This window comes from Callospermophilus lateralis, chromosome 2 (genome assembly GCF_048772815.1).
Source record: "Callospermophilus lateralis isolate mCalLat2 chromosome 2, mCalLat2.hap1, whole genome shotgun sequence".
Taxonomy (NCBI): domain Eukaryota; kingdom Metazoa; phylum Chordata; class Mammalia; order Rodentia; family Sciuridae; genus Callospermophilus; species Callospermophilus lateralis.
This window is the reverse complement of record NC_135306.1, coordinates 43,564,162-43,579,812: the sequence shown is the minus strand read 5'-3', so window position 1 is coordinate 43,579,812 and position 15,651 is coordinate 43,564,162. Positions and strand designations below refer to the sequence as shown.

General features: G+C 31.6%; 1 protein-coding gene across 3 annotated transcripts in view; it reads right to left on the bottom strand.

Moving 5' to 3' along the window:
* Caap1 (caspase activity and apoptosis inhibitor 1) overlaps positions 1–15,651 on the bottom strand; it is an 86,037-nt gene that overhangs the window by 51,796 nt on the left and 18,590 nt on the right. For all 3 annotated transcript variants that reach the window (XR_013090366.2, XM_076845933.2, XM_076845932.2), the window contains exon 5: positions 4,090–4,163. Coding sequence is in view for 2 of the 3 variants with exons in the window: in XM_076845933.2 (XP_076702048.1) it covers positions 4,090–4,163 (74 nt within the window). In the remaining variant the exon portion in view is untranslated. The remainder of the gene's footprint in view (positions 1–4,089; positions 4,164–15,651) is intronic.

The following is a 15,651-nucleotide window of genomic DNA, read 5'->3' as shown; positions in this document are numbered from 1 at the left end:
TTGATCAATTTCTATGCCATGTGGTTAATATCACTTAATGCCTTCATTCAAATGAATATGTTTCAAGGAACTATCAAAAAGCCTAAAGATTAATCAAGCATATTTTCTTTTACTCTGATAGACCAAAAACAATAGAGATAACAAGTTTATATATTTCACTCCGCTTTCACTAAACAACTTAGGAAAACAGAACTCTTCCCAAGTACAAATAATACACTAGGCACTGGTCTTGATAAAACCTTACAGTTTCTAAGGAACTTCAGCATCAAAGCCAAAGATCCAACCATTGCTTTGAATTTGTTGTACAACAGCATCACCAGGTGGTGGTTTACGTAACCTGTGTTTGAGCTCCTTCAGCAATAAGGAATTTAGTCTACTGCATTTTCTGACACTTCTGATTATCTGAAATAAACTAAACTAGAAATTTTTGTCTAATAATGATTTTATTTACTGACTATTTTTATTCTTGAGGGCCATGTATAACAAACTTAATAACTCTTCTAATTAACAACCCTTCAAATATTTTAATGTAATTACCAGAAATTTCAACTATTCTCAATCTAAATGTACAAATTTAACCCAGGTACTGCTTATGTATAGTATTCAAAATTTTCTAATTTCCTCCCAAGAAGAAATTCAAACATAAGAATCTAATAATTAAAGTTATAGTAATAGTATATCACACAACTACATACATTCTCAATTGAAAACAATTTAAATACAGACCTGTGTTTTAATACTGCTGAATGTCTTGAGCAAACTTATTCACAAATAAGTCTATAGGAAGGTAACTTACTAATATTAGCACAGGTTCATTTGATATTTTAACAAATATTTTCCATATGTTAAATACCTCAAATTGTGCTTTTCATTTTTGAATTGTAGCACAAATAACCACTTAAAAATTAAACAATCCATCATTATTTTCAAAGGGGAACTAAATCTTTTTAATAACACAATTTCTAAAAATCCTAGAAAATTAACCATAAAATGTCAGGCTTGCAGTGAGCTTGCATAGGTAAATATGCCATGTGAATATACACACAGTTGTGCTAAAGAATAAAACTATAACTGATGTTTTAAATGGCCTTTGGCTGACAATGAATGATTGAAGAAACTATTTTTAACAAAGGAGTTTCTATTTTGCTATAGTACCAACCAAATAACCAACAGATTATATTTACATTTAGGTAATATTTCACAGTAAAAGATCTTTAGATATTCGTCCATTATTTAGTATGGTAGAAGCTAGTGTATATTCCTATATTCCTCTTCAGTATAGCTAGTTTCAGACATTTCCTATCAAGAAAATGAATGCAACCAGTACTAGACAAAGAAAGGACAATTTCAATTTAACTAATTCAGTTAATATTTGAGTATTACTTGAATAATTACTCAAGCAACACTTAAGCGTTTTAGAAATTTAAAATGCAATTTAAATAACTTGTCAGTATTATATGCCAATAAGTCATATAATGTTTTCCCTGAAAAAGCAATGAAAAATTAAATGCTACTATATATTCTGATCTACTAAAAATAGGGTTACTTTTGTAGTAAATATGCTTCAGTTAATTTTCTTAAATGGTCAAGCCATTAAAATGACAAAGCATTTGCAAGAAGCATTATAATATTTTTATTAGGCTCAATGTGAGCAAGACTTGCTAATTATGAAAGAAAGTTAGAGTCTCAAAATTTGAAAGTTTTGCATATTATAAGTAGATAATAATTAGTTCATTTAGAAAAAGGGAAATAATTTTTATTGAGCTGACCAGGATTTCCATTTCCTGATACACCTCAGCTTCTTGGTTAACTCCAGGCAACTTACTATCTGGTTACTTACTGTCTGGTTCAGATTTCAGCTATACGCTGCTATTTATCTGGAAGATGTTCTGCATAAACAAACATTTTGGATAATTCATGCTTATATAATTATATGACAAACTATTTTACATTACAGTTACTTTATAGATATTTTTCTAAAGATCTTAGCTTCATGCTTTCTTAAAACTATGTTGAAACTTAACATTTTCTACAGATTAGTCACAATGTGAGCATGAATTGTGCAGTGGTACTGTTAACACTTGGATCTTATGTCTTCTTATGTCTACTTGATGCCAGCAGTGCATTTGTGATTGCTAATGCCTTACGTGAGAACCTTAGTAGAGTCTGCAGGCTTTTGTAAGCATAAAAGGCCTAGACTTTGTGCCATCTGGCTACTCTGAAATCTTTTCCTCTTTCTCCTTGTACCTCCATGGTTGATTTTCCAATAATTAAATTTACCAAAGAAAATCACAGCAAAATAGGCTGTTGGCAGTAGGAAGGTAGTTCTGAAGAACTCTGGATACCTGAGCACAGAAGCAGAAAAACACCTTCCCTTAGAAGGAAGCCTGGCTAACTTGTACAATGAAGTTTCCATCCCTCCCCATAGAAAATTGGAATCAATCTGTTGTTTTTAGCGTTTTCTGTCCTGTAGTGACGTTTTACTCTCCCCAGATGATCTAATGGCATATTTTGCATACTGCTGGCTCATTTGATACAAAGAGGTTTAGAAAGGAAGAAAAGAAACAATAGTAGTATAGTCTAAGTATACATGAAGAGGTGACTATGATGACATTAGATGAAAATAATATGTTTGACATGTATTTACACATGATAAATGCCAATAAAACTATAAATCTGAGTTTATTCTGTGGGGGTACTTAAGATAAATTGTGTCTATTTATAAGGCTAACAAAAGAGAACTTTTGAAAAGCACTGAGAATTTCAAAACCATCAGAAACATTAATAAATCTCTCTGCATATAAATTAGAATTATAGAAAAATCTAAATCTTGTTTTCACTACAAATAAAATGAACAAATTGATTCAATTAATTATCCAATTGTTTTCACTTTGTTAATTTACCATTAGTAATAGACCAGTTTTTGCTTTTTGTTTTTCTTTTGGTTTTGTACTGGTTTGGTACTGGGGATTTAACCCAGGGGCACTTTGCTACTGAGCTATGACTCTAGCCCTTTTGATTTTGAGACAGGGTTTCACTAAATTATGTAGGGAGGGCCTCACTAAATTACTAAGGTTGGCCTCAAACTTGTGATCCTCCTGCCTCAGCCTCCCCACTAGCTGACATTATAGGCATGTGCCACTATGCCCAGATGTGACAAGTTAAAAAAAAAAAAAAAATACTTATGGCCTATTTCTCTTTACCAAAGAAGTCCCTGTGACTCAAATTTTATACAAACTATTCTAAGTCATTCAAGATAACAGATAATTTGCTGGGCAGAGTACTGCATGCCTATAATCCGGCCTACTACAGAAGCTGAGGAAAAAAGATCTTAAGTTGAAGCCCAGCCTAGAAAATTTAGCAAGATCCTTCCTTGAAATAAAAAGTAGAAAAGGGTGGGGATGTAGGTTCACTAGCGGATTTAATCTTCGGTAGCTTAAAAAAAAGAGAGAGAGATAATCCAATCCCCTTGATTGCAATATTCTCACTTCTTTGATTTCACAAGAAAAATGAAAATTATTAGGTGGTATTTGTGTAACTAATAAAAACTTATTTTACTTTCAATTTTTCCTAGTGACATTTTCCAAAAAGACATTTTAAAGATTAACTGTATTAATCTATGAGGTTTAAATAAATTAAAATCTCTTTATTTATACTACCTGGTTACCTAAAAAACTATCAATTTAAAGAAAACACTTTCTTCTTTAAGAGTAAATAAGCACAAAATATCTGAGGAGGAAATTTTATCCTATAAAACTTATCATATTTTTTTCTGTATACAACTCAAAGCTACTCACTACATGTATCCCCATAGTCTCATACCTGAGAATACGTAACAAAAATTACTGAATTAAAACTACTCAAGATGACAATATCTTTCTGATGGCATCTCTACACAATTACATGAAACTAAAGTATAACCTGATATTCTAATAACTAAAGGAACTACAAAACAAAGAACATTCTTTCTTCTTTTGATTCTCAACCAAATAAATTACTCTGTTCTCCTATCTGTAAAATGGGACAAGTTGGAACAGTGCAAATACATTATCAGTAAAAATTAAACAAAAAGTAAGTAATGAATCATACCTTGTTTTAATTCCAAACCTTCAGATTGTTTGTTCTCTCTCAGAGATGAAGCAGAATCTATACAGGTGTCCTGTCTGAGAAATGAACATAAATAAAAAGAATTTTTAAAGTATATTCAATTGAATATTTACTGTCCAAGTTCTTAGAATTAAGTTAGGCACAAAGAAAGATATAATGAATCCTTCTAAGCCCCAAGGTAACGTTTAGTACACTCCAAAGACTCAAAAACATGTACACTAGTGTCAAAAGGAGCAGCTACAAACAACTACCAAGTTAAGCAGTATATTTCTTTGTAAAATCAAAGTGCACACCTAGAAGGAACATGGAGGTAATTTTTTCTGCCTTCCAATAATCTCCAGGATAGCTGATGGGAGAAATCACAACTCACAGCAGTATCCAATAATTTTTTAAGTTCCACTGTTAAATTTAATGGACATTTTGGAATTCAAATTACTTTATATTCATCTAATTTCATACCTCAAATGCTTTGATGTCTACAGTATGTAGAAAATGCATAATTTATATGTAATGTACATAAGTAATCAAAGTAAATGGATTAAATATAAAATCATGCAAAAAAGTTTCATTTCACTATGTTCTGTAATAGAGCTGCAAATTAATACTTTTCTTATGACAGCATTATACTATCTAATATTGATGCTACAAATACTTTTTGACAAAATAGAAAACCAAAAAACTGTAAATAGTTAAATGAAATAAATGTGTATCTTACTCAAAATATGTAGCCATTGCCTTTGGAAAATTTTTATATATACCTTAAGGTTAGCATATTAAAATATTTAGAAAATTTCCTTAGTCACAAAACTATTTCTATCTAGTTAGCAGCACCAAAACCCTCAAAATAAGGATTAAAAAAGATGTATGATAATTTCTTTGAAAGGTTTATATTCTTTCCAGTCAACATATTTGGCATGCATTTGTTTATTTTATAGTAAAACTTCACTAATAGAAGTATGAATTCAAACAAAAAAATTATTTGGTTTTGGTATTAATTGTGACATCTATGATTTATAATTGTCATGTCTTCATTTTTATGCTTCTTTATTGTCTAATATCACCTACTCAGATTTTATTTTTTCACCAAATAATAGGGAAATCCCAAATAAGATCTCAACAATTTTTCTTGAAAATCCAGGGACAAAATAAAGAACTCTGGAAGGAAAGTTAAAATATGCTACCTCAAGCCTTTAATCAAATTAGATATTACCTACTGAGAACATCTAAGTAGTTCCCTTAGAGAAAATACTTGTTTGCTTTATACATCCTCGAATGGCACTTAATTCTTTGTGTATATACATATATCTAAATTTACAAAAATGTACACATGTACCAAAATATAATGATACCCCATTAATATTAATTAATAAAAATTCATACCCCGTTTGAATCAAATGTATGATAAATGATATGTCAAGATCATTGTAATGTTTTGAGCAACTAATAAAAAATATGTATATTTTTGCATTTTATGTATCAGTTCAAATAAAGTTAATTAAAATAAATAAATTTATAAAAATTACTTAAACAAAATATAACATAATAAGAGGAAGATGAATATATGTAACATAAAGCTATGTATTCTATTTGAGAATGTGTAATCTATATTATAAGGTACCATCAGACAAACCCAAAATGGAAATAAACAGTATTCTAATAAGAAAAGTTCAATGTCAATGTTATGAAAGACAAACAGCTGTGGAAATATTCCAGGTTAAAGGAGGCCAAACAGTCATGAAAACTGAACAATATAACTGATTTGAGACCACAGAACTGGAGGGGAAAATGTTATAAAAGATATTTCAGAATCAAAAGGCAAACTCAAATACTGACGGCAGATTGGACAAAAGGATTTAATCAATGTTAAATTTCCCGAAGTTGATACTTGTTGTGGTTATACCACAGAATTTGCTATCCTTTGAAAAACACAACGTAATATTTAGGGGCAAAGTGCCAATGATGTATTTAACTTAGCCTCAAATGTTTCACAAACAACAACAATACTTGCATATGTAATTATGTATGCAAAAGGGATAAAATGTTAATAGGTAAATACAGATAATGGTTATAAGGATGATTCTTACAGAAGTATTATTCTTGCAACACTTTAGTAAGTTTGAAATTATTTTCAAATAATTTAGGCAATAAGAATGCAATAAAAGCTGGGCACCATAGCCATACCTGTAATCCCAGCAGCTTGGGAGACTGAGGCAGATCACAAATTCAAAGTGAGCCTCAGCAACAGCAAGGAACTAAGCAACTCAGTGAGACCCTGTCTCTAAATAAAATACAAAATAGGGCTGGGGAATGTGGCTCAGTGGTTGAGTGGCCCTGAGTTCAATCCCTGATTAAAAAAAAAAAAAAAAAAAAAGGAAAGGAAAGGAAAAATGTAATAAAAACTGTCAGTGTCCCTTAAACATCCCCCAAATAAAATTAGATTTCTCTATAAAGATTATCTTGTCATAAACTATTTATTTGCATGTTCAACATGAACTTATATAAAATTTTATCTTGGATTTAATCAGGCTATTGAAGCCACCAAGAGAATTTCAGACAGTAGATATAGTACACCACCCTGTGGCAGAAAAGTGAAAAGCTACATGCTTTTATACCAGTAGTATCTGGGATGGGTGTGGGGGAACTAGAAAGAAAAAAAAAAAAAAAACAGAAACAGTTTTCAATAATTTAAAAGTTAAAAATCAATACTAACTAATTTTTCTAAGATATAGACTTTACTCTTAAAATTATATGATTAAAGTTCTCTAATATAATGTAACCGTCTCCATGAGATAGCATGAAAGGCAAGATATTTACAAAAAAGGAAATGTCTTGAAGTATGAGAAAACTACAAAATCTATGTCTCTTATTTCTAGTTTTATAAAAATTGAAAAGTCTACTCTTAGGTGAGAAGACATACTCAAAACCTAAAATAGGAAAGCCAGAACTGGAAAACCCCAATTTATATTTAAATGGCATTTAAATTTTTCTAGCAGACACTTTAAGAACTTGCTAACAAAAAATTGGAAAGATGGGGCACGTTGCCAAAGCCAGGGAACACGTTGCCAAAGCCAGTCTGGGTTAAAAATTCTGCAATGATCTTTGTGTTCCTTTCCACTTAAAACAAGAGAATAAGACTTTTTTTTGTTGTTTTTTTTCTAATTCCCTTCTTTCAAGTGCAATGCTCTTTCTTTAAAACAGCCTAATTTACAAGCATGGACTTGAATTATAAGAAAGCTGGATATTTAAGTTCTCAAATTAGCATTAGTCCAACTTTCTTTTCTTTCTTTCTTTTTCCTAGAGATCAAACCTAGGACCTCACACTTGCCTCATGCTAGGCAAGTTCTCTATCAATGAATTACATACCCAGACTCCAAACTTTACTCAAATAGTTAGCTACCTAATGCTATCCTTTCTTATAAATCCATGAATTAAAAAAAAAAAATCAAAGTAACACACTGAGAGACTTAATTAAAAAAATAACACATGGGAATTTATAAAGATTTAACATATGTATATTTCTAAATGTCAGGGAGGAGTGTCAATTTCTTGTCCAAATGAAAAATACTAGGAAAGTACCTCAACAAAATGATAAACAGGACCAAGCCAGTCTGATCATTTTCATTTTGGCAAAAGTCAACTGACAATGAATCAGATAAACTGGCATAACAAAAGGTATAATTCTGGATTATTTTCTCCATATTCCTGAAAGTAAAAACAAAAACAAAACAGCAGCACCAAGGCCTATATCCCAGTTATGTAGAGACCAAGACCAAGGCAGGACTGCAAGTTCAAGGACAGCCTGGGCAATTTAGTGAGACCTGTCCCAAAATAAAATGAAATTGGTTGGCTGGCTGGGGGTGTAACTCAGAGGTACAAAGTTTGCCTAGCATACGTTAAGCCCTGGGATCAATCCCTAGTACAAGGGAATGGAGGTTGGAGAGGGGAACAGGTGAATGAATGAAGCCAAGTTATCTTTTCTACTATTAAAAATAAGAAATAGTCAAAAAGGTGGGGGGGGGGGTTTAAAAAGAATTAAAAAGTTGGAGAATGTATATTATTAGATTTCAAAACTACATATATAGGATCAAGTGGATTTTCAACCAAGTTTCAAAGGCAATTTAATGGAGAAAGATTAGTCTTTGAAAAAGTAGTATTAACAAATCAGATGTCTACATGGACATGATTTTTTAACCTAAACTTTATACCTTATGACAACATTAACTTGAAATGAAACAGAAACTGACATGTGTGAATTTATAAAACTTCTAAGATATAGAAAAAATCTTTATGACCTCGGGTTAAGCAAGGATGTCATCAGAATTAGGCTATAAATAAAAGTAACAGATAAGTTGGATTTCATCAAAATTAAAAACTTCTACTATTCCAAAGAGACAATTTAAGACAAAAATAGACTGGAGAAAATATTTGCAAGCCACACATCTGATAAAGAACTTCTATCAAGTCAGGTGCAGTAGCATGCCCATAATCCCAGCTTGGGAGGCTGAGGCAGAAAGATCACTTGAACCCAGTAGTTAAGGCCAGCCTGGGCAACAGTGAGACCTGCTTTAAAAAAAAAAAAATATATATATATATATATATACATACATATATATATACATACATACATACACACACACACATATATATATACATATATATATCTCCAGAATATATAAAGAATTGTGAGATCACAATAATAAGAAAACTAGACAATTTTAAAATAGATTAAAAAATTAAGTCACTTCACCAATGGAAGATACACAGATATCTAATAAACAGTAACAGAAATTCCACATCAAAAGTTATTAGAGAAATGAAAATTAAAATCATAATGTGCATTACCACTATAAATTAGAAAGACTAAAATAAAAACAGCTGACAAATGAAACTCTCATACTTAGTATTAGCAAGGATACAGACAGGACCCAGCAATCCTTCTCCTAAATATTTGCTTAAGTAAGATGAATTTGTGTGTCCATACAATAAAAAATTGAAACAATTTTAATGCCTTTGTATTAGTTTTCTATTGTTGCTTTAAATTACAACAACCTAATGATTTAAAAGAAAATAAATTCATTTGATTACAGTTCTGAAGGGCAGAAGTCTGGGATGGGTCTCATTGGATAATATCAAAACATCTGCAGGCAGTTTTCCTATCTGGAGCCTCTAGATAAAAATTCACCTCCTATTCTTTTGTGTTTTGAGCAGATTCAGTTCCTTAAGGTGGCAGGTCCCTGTTTCCTTGATGGTTTTAAGCTGAAGACCATTCGCAACTTAAAATTCTTATGTCACAACCCTCTGACCCATTTTTCTCTCTTCTACTTTTAAGAACATAGGTGATTCAATTGGGCCAACATGGATAATAGAAGATCATCTCTCAACTCAAAGCTTTTAATTTTATATCTGCAAAAAAATAAAATAAAATAAAAGGGAAAAAACCCTTTTTTTAAAATGTAAAGTAATATATTCTCGGGTTCTGGAGATTAGAGGATAAATGTCTTTAAGACACTATTCTTCTGCCTTCTAGAGTACCTCAATGAGGGAAATATACAACACGTATGATTATTAAATGCACTGTGCTAACTAAATGAAGTTAAATTCAAGTGACCATATACTTTATTATTCCATCTACAGTATATGATGTGCTGAAAAGAAAAGAAAAAGCAAGGGGGCAGAAATCAGAACAGTGGTCGGTTATGCTGGGTGTAAGGATGCAAGAAGGAATTGACTACAAACTCACTGGTACTCTGTACTGTGATTATGGTGGTAGACATACATCTATCCATTTATTAAAACTTTCAGAACTGTTACGTTTAAAAAGATAAACTTTACTATGCTAAATAAAACCATTTCATGTTTTATTTAAAAAATCATGCATATAAAAGCCTTAGAACTGGTTCAGAACAATGATAAATATGGTAGCTAACTGTAAACTTCAAACCCTATGTAATGAGACAAAAACAATCCTAATTTTTCTCAGTCTTTTCAAACAGCAAATAAAGTCAATTCATACCTTTAAGTCCCTCATCAGTTCCATTCCACAAAAGACATCAAAACTTAACACTATCTCTGCTAAAGAAAAACATCTCCACTTATTTTTCCCAAATAATATAATAGAATTAGTTAACACACCCCAGTTCTTCCTCTGGTTCACGTTATGATTCCCTATCTTTCTCTGGTTCACATTTTGATTCTTTAAAGATTCACTGTATAAACTGCCAATCTGTAATTCAAGTTTCTCTTTCTTTTCTTTCTTTCTTTCTTTCTTTTTTTTTTTTTCCATGACTGGGAAGTGAACCCAGGGCTTTGCATACTCCATGCAAGTGTTCTTAGCCCTTTGTAGTATTATTTTTACACAGAGTCTAAACACTAAATTGCCCACTTGAGAACCTTGCCTCAGCCTCCCCAGTAACAGGTTACAGGTGTGCATCACACGATGCCAGGGGATCTAAAGTACTTATGACTAAACAATTTTCTATACCTATTCTATTTAAAAGTAATTTCAAAAATTAAAGATGTGATTATCTCTTCTTTGCTCTATCCATACAATCCTGTTTTCATGTGTTTTCCAGTTTCAAAAATTCAGTATAAATTCACTTTCTAAAGGTAAAACATACAGGTTCTAATACTGAAAATGTGGCATACTAAGCATTATAAGTCAAGATGTTGTCAATAATTAGTAATACTTTCTCCAAAGATTTCCTGAAAACTTTATTGTATTATTTCAGATAAACTTAGCTATTATGTAGAATATTCTACCTATTACAGCCTAATAGCAATTTATAAAGGAAATGAGAGCACAAGTGTGTCCAGATAACCAATTTATTACCCTTTATCAGCTCAAAACTCAGTCTGCTACTTTTAAATATGTATGTGGTGTGTGTGTGTGTGTGTGTGTGTGTACGTACATTTAAAAGAATTAAAGCTTATAGAGAATGTCAATATGGCAAATGGATCTCACTGTGAGAAAACTCCTCTAATGCATTAATAGCTTAAAAGAAAATATTTGGAAATAAATACAAAAAATAACACATAAGCAATGAATGTTTTCTAAAAAATTAATAGTAAAGACCAACTAAAAATCATAAATTATTTCACTGCTTTCTTTAGGCTTTTATACTGTATGTATGTGTAGATAAAAGCATAAAATCAATTTTCATTCAGAATTTGACCTCAAAACCACAGAAGGAAAATATTTCTTTACTAGAAAAAGTAGTATGTGCTCTCAATTCATCAAAACAGAATTACGATTTTAAAAGTGGAAAATTTCAATGAAAACAAAGACATGAACAAAAGGAATAAAAGACTAATAATTCTCAAGGGCAGACTGAGGGCAAAAAATGGGAAAGAAACTTACTTCTCACAGTATAATTTTTTGTATTATTCTGTACTGTGAATTTTGTAATCACATCCATGTCATTAGCCTTTCCACTTAAAAGAAAATATTAATGAACATACAGGTTCACACAAAGTGGTAACACAAAACAAATAAGGGAATTAACAATAAATGCAGCTGAAAGAAGATAAATACATAGAACAAATTTAGTACTTAGCAGTCTAATTAAGAATTATAAAAAAAAAAATACCCTGAGTTTATCCATGATACTTGTTAAGAGAGATATGGTAAGATGAAAGCTAAAAGGGACCTTTAAAGCCCCATCTTAAAACCTACACCAAAATAAATTCCAAATGGGTCAAAGAATTAAACATTTTAAAGCTCTTATGAAGTACTAAAAGAAAGTATAAAGAACGCGTTTTCTAAATATAAAAGCCAGAAACCATAAAAGATTGATAAAATTAGACAATATAAACATGAAATATTTATGCATGCAAAAATAAAAGCCATAGCAAAGTCAAAACAAGCAACACACAGGGGAAAAATAATTAAAACCTGAACCATAAAAGAAAAACTACAAACACCCAAAGTCCCACACCCAAAGTCTCCCAACCACATACACAAATGGTAAACAAATGACAGAGTTCACAGAAAAGAAAATTCAAACAGCTCTGTGGTAAGATGATCAATTTCATTCATAAAATAGCATTAATTAAAATTCCAGGAGTTTCTTTTATTTACCAGAATAAACCAAAATGTTGGCTAACATTATATCAGCTAAAGTATATTAAAATAGTTCACAAGGGTGGGGGAGTATAAATTAAACAATGTAAGTTAAATATGGTGATGTCTATGTCCAAGACAACTGGTTGAACAATTACCTTCTAGTTATTTATCCTTCATAAATACAAAAAAACCCTACAATTACATAAATATTCATACCACTTATAGTAACAAAAATAATAAATAATTTAAATGTCTATTAACAGATTTTTTAGATATTGCTAAATCAAACAATGTATCCTGGAATATATAGAAGCCTTATGTGTGCTGGATAGGGCAAAAATTCAAGAAAAAAACATTATGATGCAGAAACAACTTAATAGTAAAAGTCAAAGAACAATTTGCACAGCACGCTATCATGTGTAAGGAGAAAATATATATGTACACATACATTTGTATATGTATGGAACAGCTCTGAAGTGATACATAAGAACTAGTTTACTGGGATTGTTTATTGAAAGAAAAGAATGAGGAATGGCAAAAGGAGAGACTTATTTATTGTCACTACATCCTTTTAAATTTTTTGAACTATGTGTATGTACTTACAATTCAAATAAGATGTTAAACAACAGCACTAGATAGATAAAGACAAACACTCTGGTACAGGTATAACACTCCTGACCCAAAAGATACACAAGAAAATATTAGCAGCAGTTACCTGACGCAAGGGACCTTAGAACACCTCTACCTCATCCTCTCACACACACACCAGATCTGTGGGTTGAATTAAAGTGGTCTGTGAGCTTGCATGGTAAATTTGTTTCCTAAAGCTGCTGTAACATATTACCATCATAACAAAAAAGTGTTTTCTCTTCCAATTCTGGAGGCCAAAAGTCTAAGCCCTAAATCTATCAAGTAGGGCCAAACTCCCAGTGCTCTAAGGAACACTGCTTCTTTGCCTTTTCAGCATTTAGAGATATTTTCCTCTTATTCCTAGGCTCATGGCTCCTTCCTCCATTTCCCAAGTCAACATCTCTCTTGACTCTGCCTTCCTATGCTTTTACCATATAGTATTTTCCTCTGTATCAAATTTACTTTTGCCCTCCTCATATAAGAATACACAGGAATGCATTTAGAGCCCACCCAGATAATCCTGGAAAACCTCCCCACCTCAGCATAACATTTAAATCACATCTGCAAAGTTCCTTTTTGCTGACTGTACTAACATCTACAGATTCTATGGATTAGAATGTAGATATCTTTGGGACTTTAGTCAGCCAGGCAGAGATGATGGAAATTAATCTACACTTTTACTAAGATCTAACTGAAATTAAGCATTTTTTTAAACAATACCAGTGCCTATGACACTGTCACCAACAGAAATCATAGATCCCTTCACATACATAGCTGTCACAGATATCCAAAATAGTCATAACTACTTTAAATTACAAAAGTTACTAGAACTGCTATGTCTTATTAACACGTTTATAAGTACATACACTATTACTATACTATAAAATATCTTAATATTATTAACCATTTCAATAATTGATTTCCTTTGTGTGTGTAATATATATATATATATTGTTGATGGACCTTTACTTTATCTATTTATATGTGATGCTAAAAATTGAGCCCAATGCCTCACACATGTTAGGCAAGCGCTCTACCACTGAGCCACGACCCCAGCCCTCCTTTGTGGTTATATTTTAATCTGTAAATTAAAAAATTTTAAAAGAAACATTATTTTGAGGAAGGATCTCAAAAGGATTCCTGACATGCAAAAGGTCTAGAAGTACTACTTTGGAGAAAAGACAAGGGTAGAAAGAAGATAGAATGGGATGGGAAGGTAAAACACAAAGGTTTTATTTTCATTTTAGACCTTTGTTTAATGTGAGTATATGTGTATGTGTGTACATATATATAATAGACACAAATGTGTACAGAAACACATAAAAATATACACACACACATCATTGCTTTCAGTAAGGGTCAACTATTATCTTCAGCTTCACTTTGTATTACTGGAGACTGAACCCATGGTCTTACACACACTAGGCAAGCACTCTATCAATGAGTTACAAACCCAGTCTCTAATTTTTTAAAATTTTGAGATAAGGTCTTGCTAAATTGCCAAGGGTGACCTCCAGCTTGCAATCCTCCTGTCTCAGTCTCCCATACAGCTAGGATTACAGGTGTGTGCCAACACCCCACTTCAGCTTCATATTTTCCCTGTGCTAGGCTAAATGATAGGATCACCAATAACCCCACCTTCTAATCTCCATAACCTATGAATGTTAATTTATTTGGTAAAGGGGAGGAGGTGTGATTAAGTTAAAGACCTTGAGCTGGGAAGTTGTTTTTTATTTATTTATTTATTTTTGTTTTAACTCTGGTGAGTCCACTGTGATTCCAGCAGTCACTGTAAGACGGCCCCAAGAAGACTCAGAATTAGAGAAGGCAATGTCATACTGGAAGCAGAGACAGGAGTCTTGTACTTTAAGAGACTGGCCCACAAGCCAAAATATACAAGCAGCAACTAGGAGCTGTAAAATACAAGGAAAAGGATTCTCCCCTCAGGGCTTCCCAAAGTAACCATCCTGCTGACATCTTGATTTTAGCCAAGTAGAACTGATTTTACTGTCTGAAATTCAGAAATATAAGAAAATAAATCTGTGTCCTGGTTAAGTCATTAAGTTTGTAGTAATTTTTGACAGAAAAAATAGGAAACTAACACATTTACTAATTAAAGTAAATTATTCCCACTTTATATGAAAATTCAAGGTATATAGGAACAAGACAAACAAAATCATGAAGAAGAAATTAGGGAAAGCCAGCAGATAAGATATTAATAGGAAGAACTTATCTTATTTCCTCAAAAAGCTAAACTTTTTTTAAAAGGTGGGAGGGGGCACTTGCCTAGCACAGAGGCCCTGATTTCAATCTCCAGCACCTCTTCCAGAAAAAAAAAAAAGAAGAATAGAAAAAAAGGAAGAGGAGGCAGTTCAGAATTAAGAGAGACTTAAAAGATATAATAATCAAAGGTAGTACAAAATATAGACCTTGATTATACTCTGCTTTGGAGAAAAGACAGGTAAAACACCTGTTGGACAAGTGGGAAAATACGAATATAATATGGATATCACACAATATTAGAGAAATATTGCAAAGTTTGATGAGTATTATAAAGATGTAATGGTTATATGGGGATTATAGTTTTGTTTTCCAGAAATTAAAAATACTTATAATTAAAATATCTATCATTTATTGAAAAGACAACAAAATAGATGACATGAATATGAAGAGTTGTAATAACTACTAGATCTAGGCAACAGAAATATGAAGGATCATTATACTATTCTTTCTACTTTTCTATGTGCTTGACATTTTTTGAAACAAAAAGCAAAAAGCAAAACAGAAACTCCCTAATATAGAAAGGTAATGTCACTAACCTGAAAAAAATTTATTAACACAGGAAAACAATT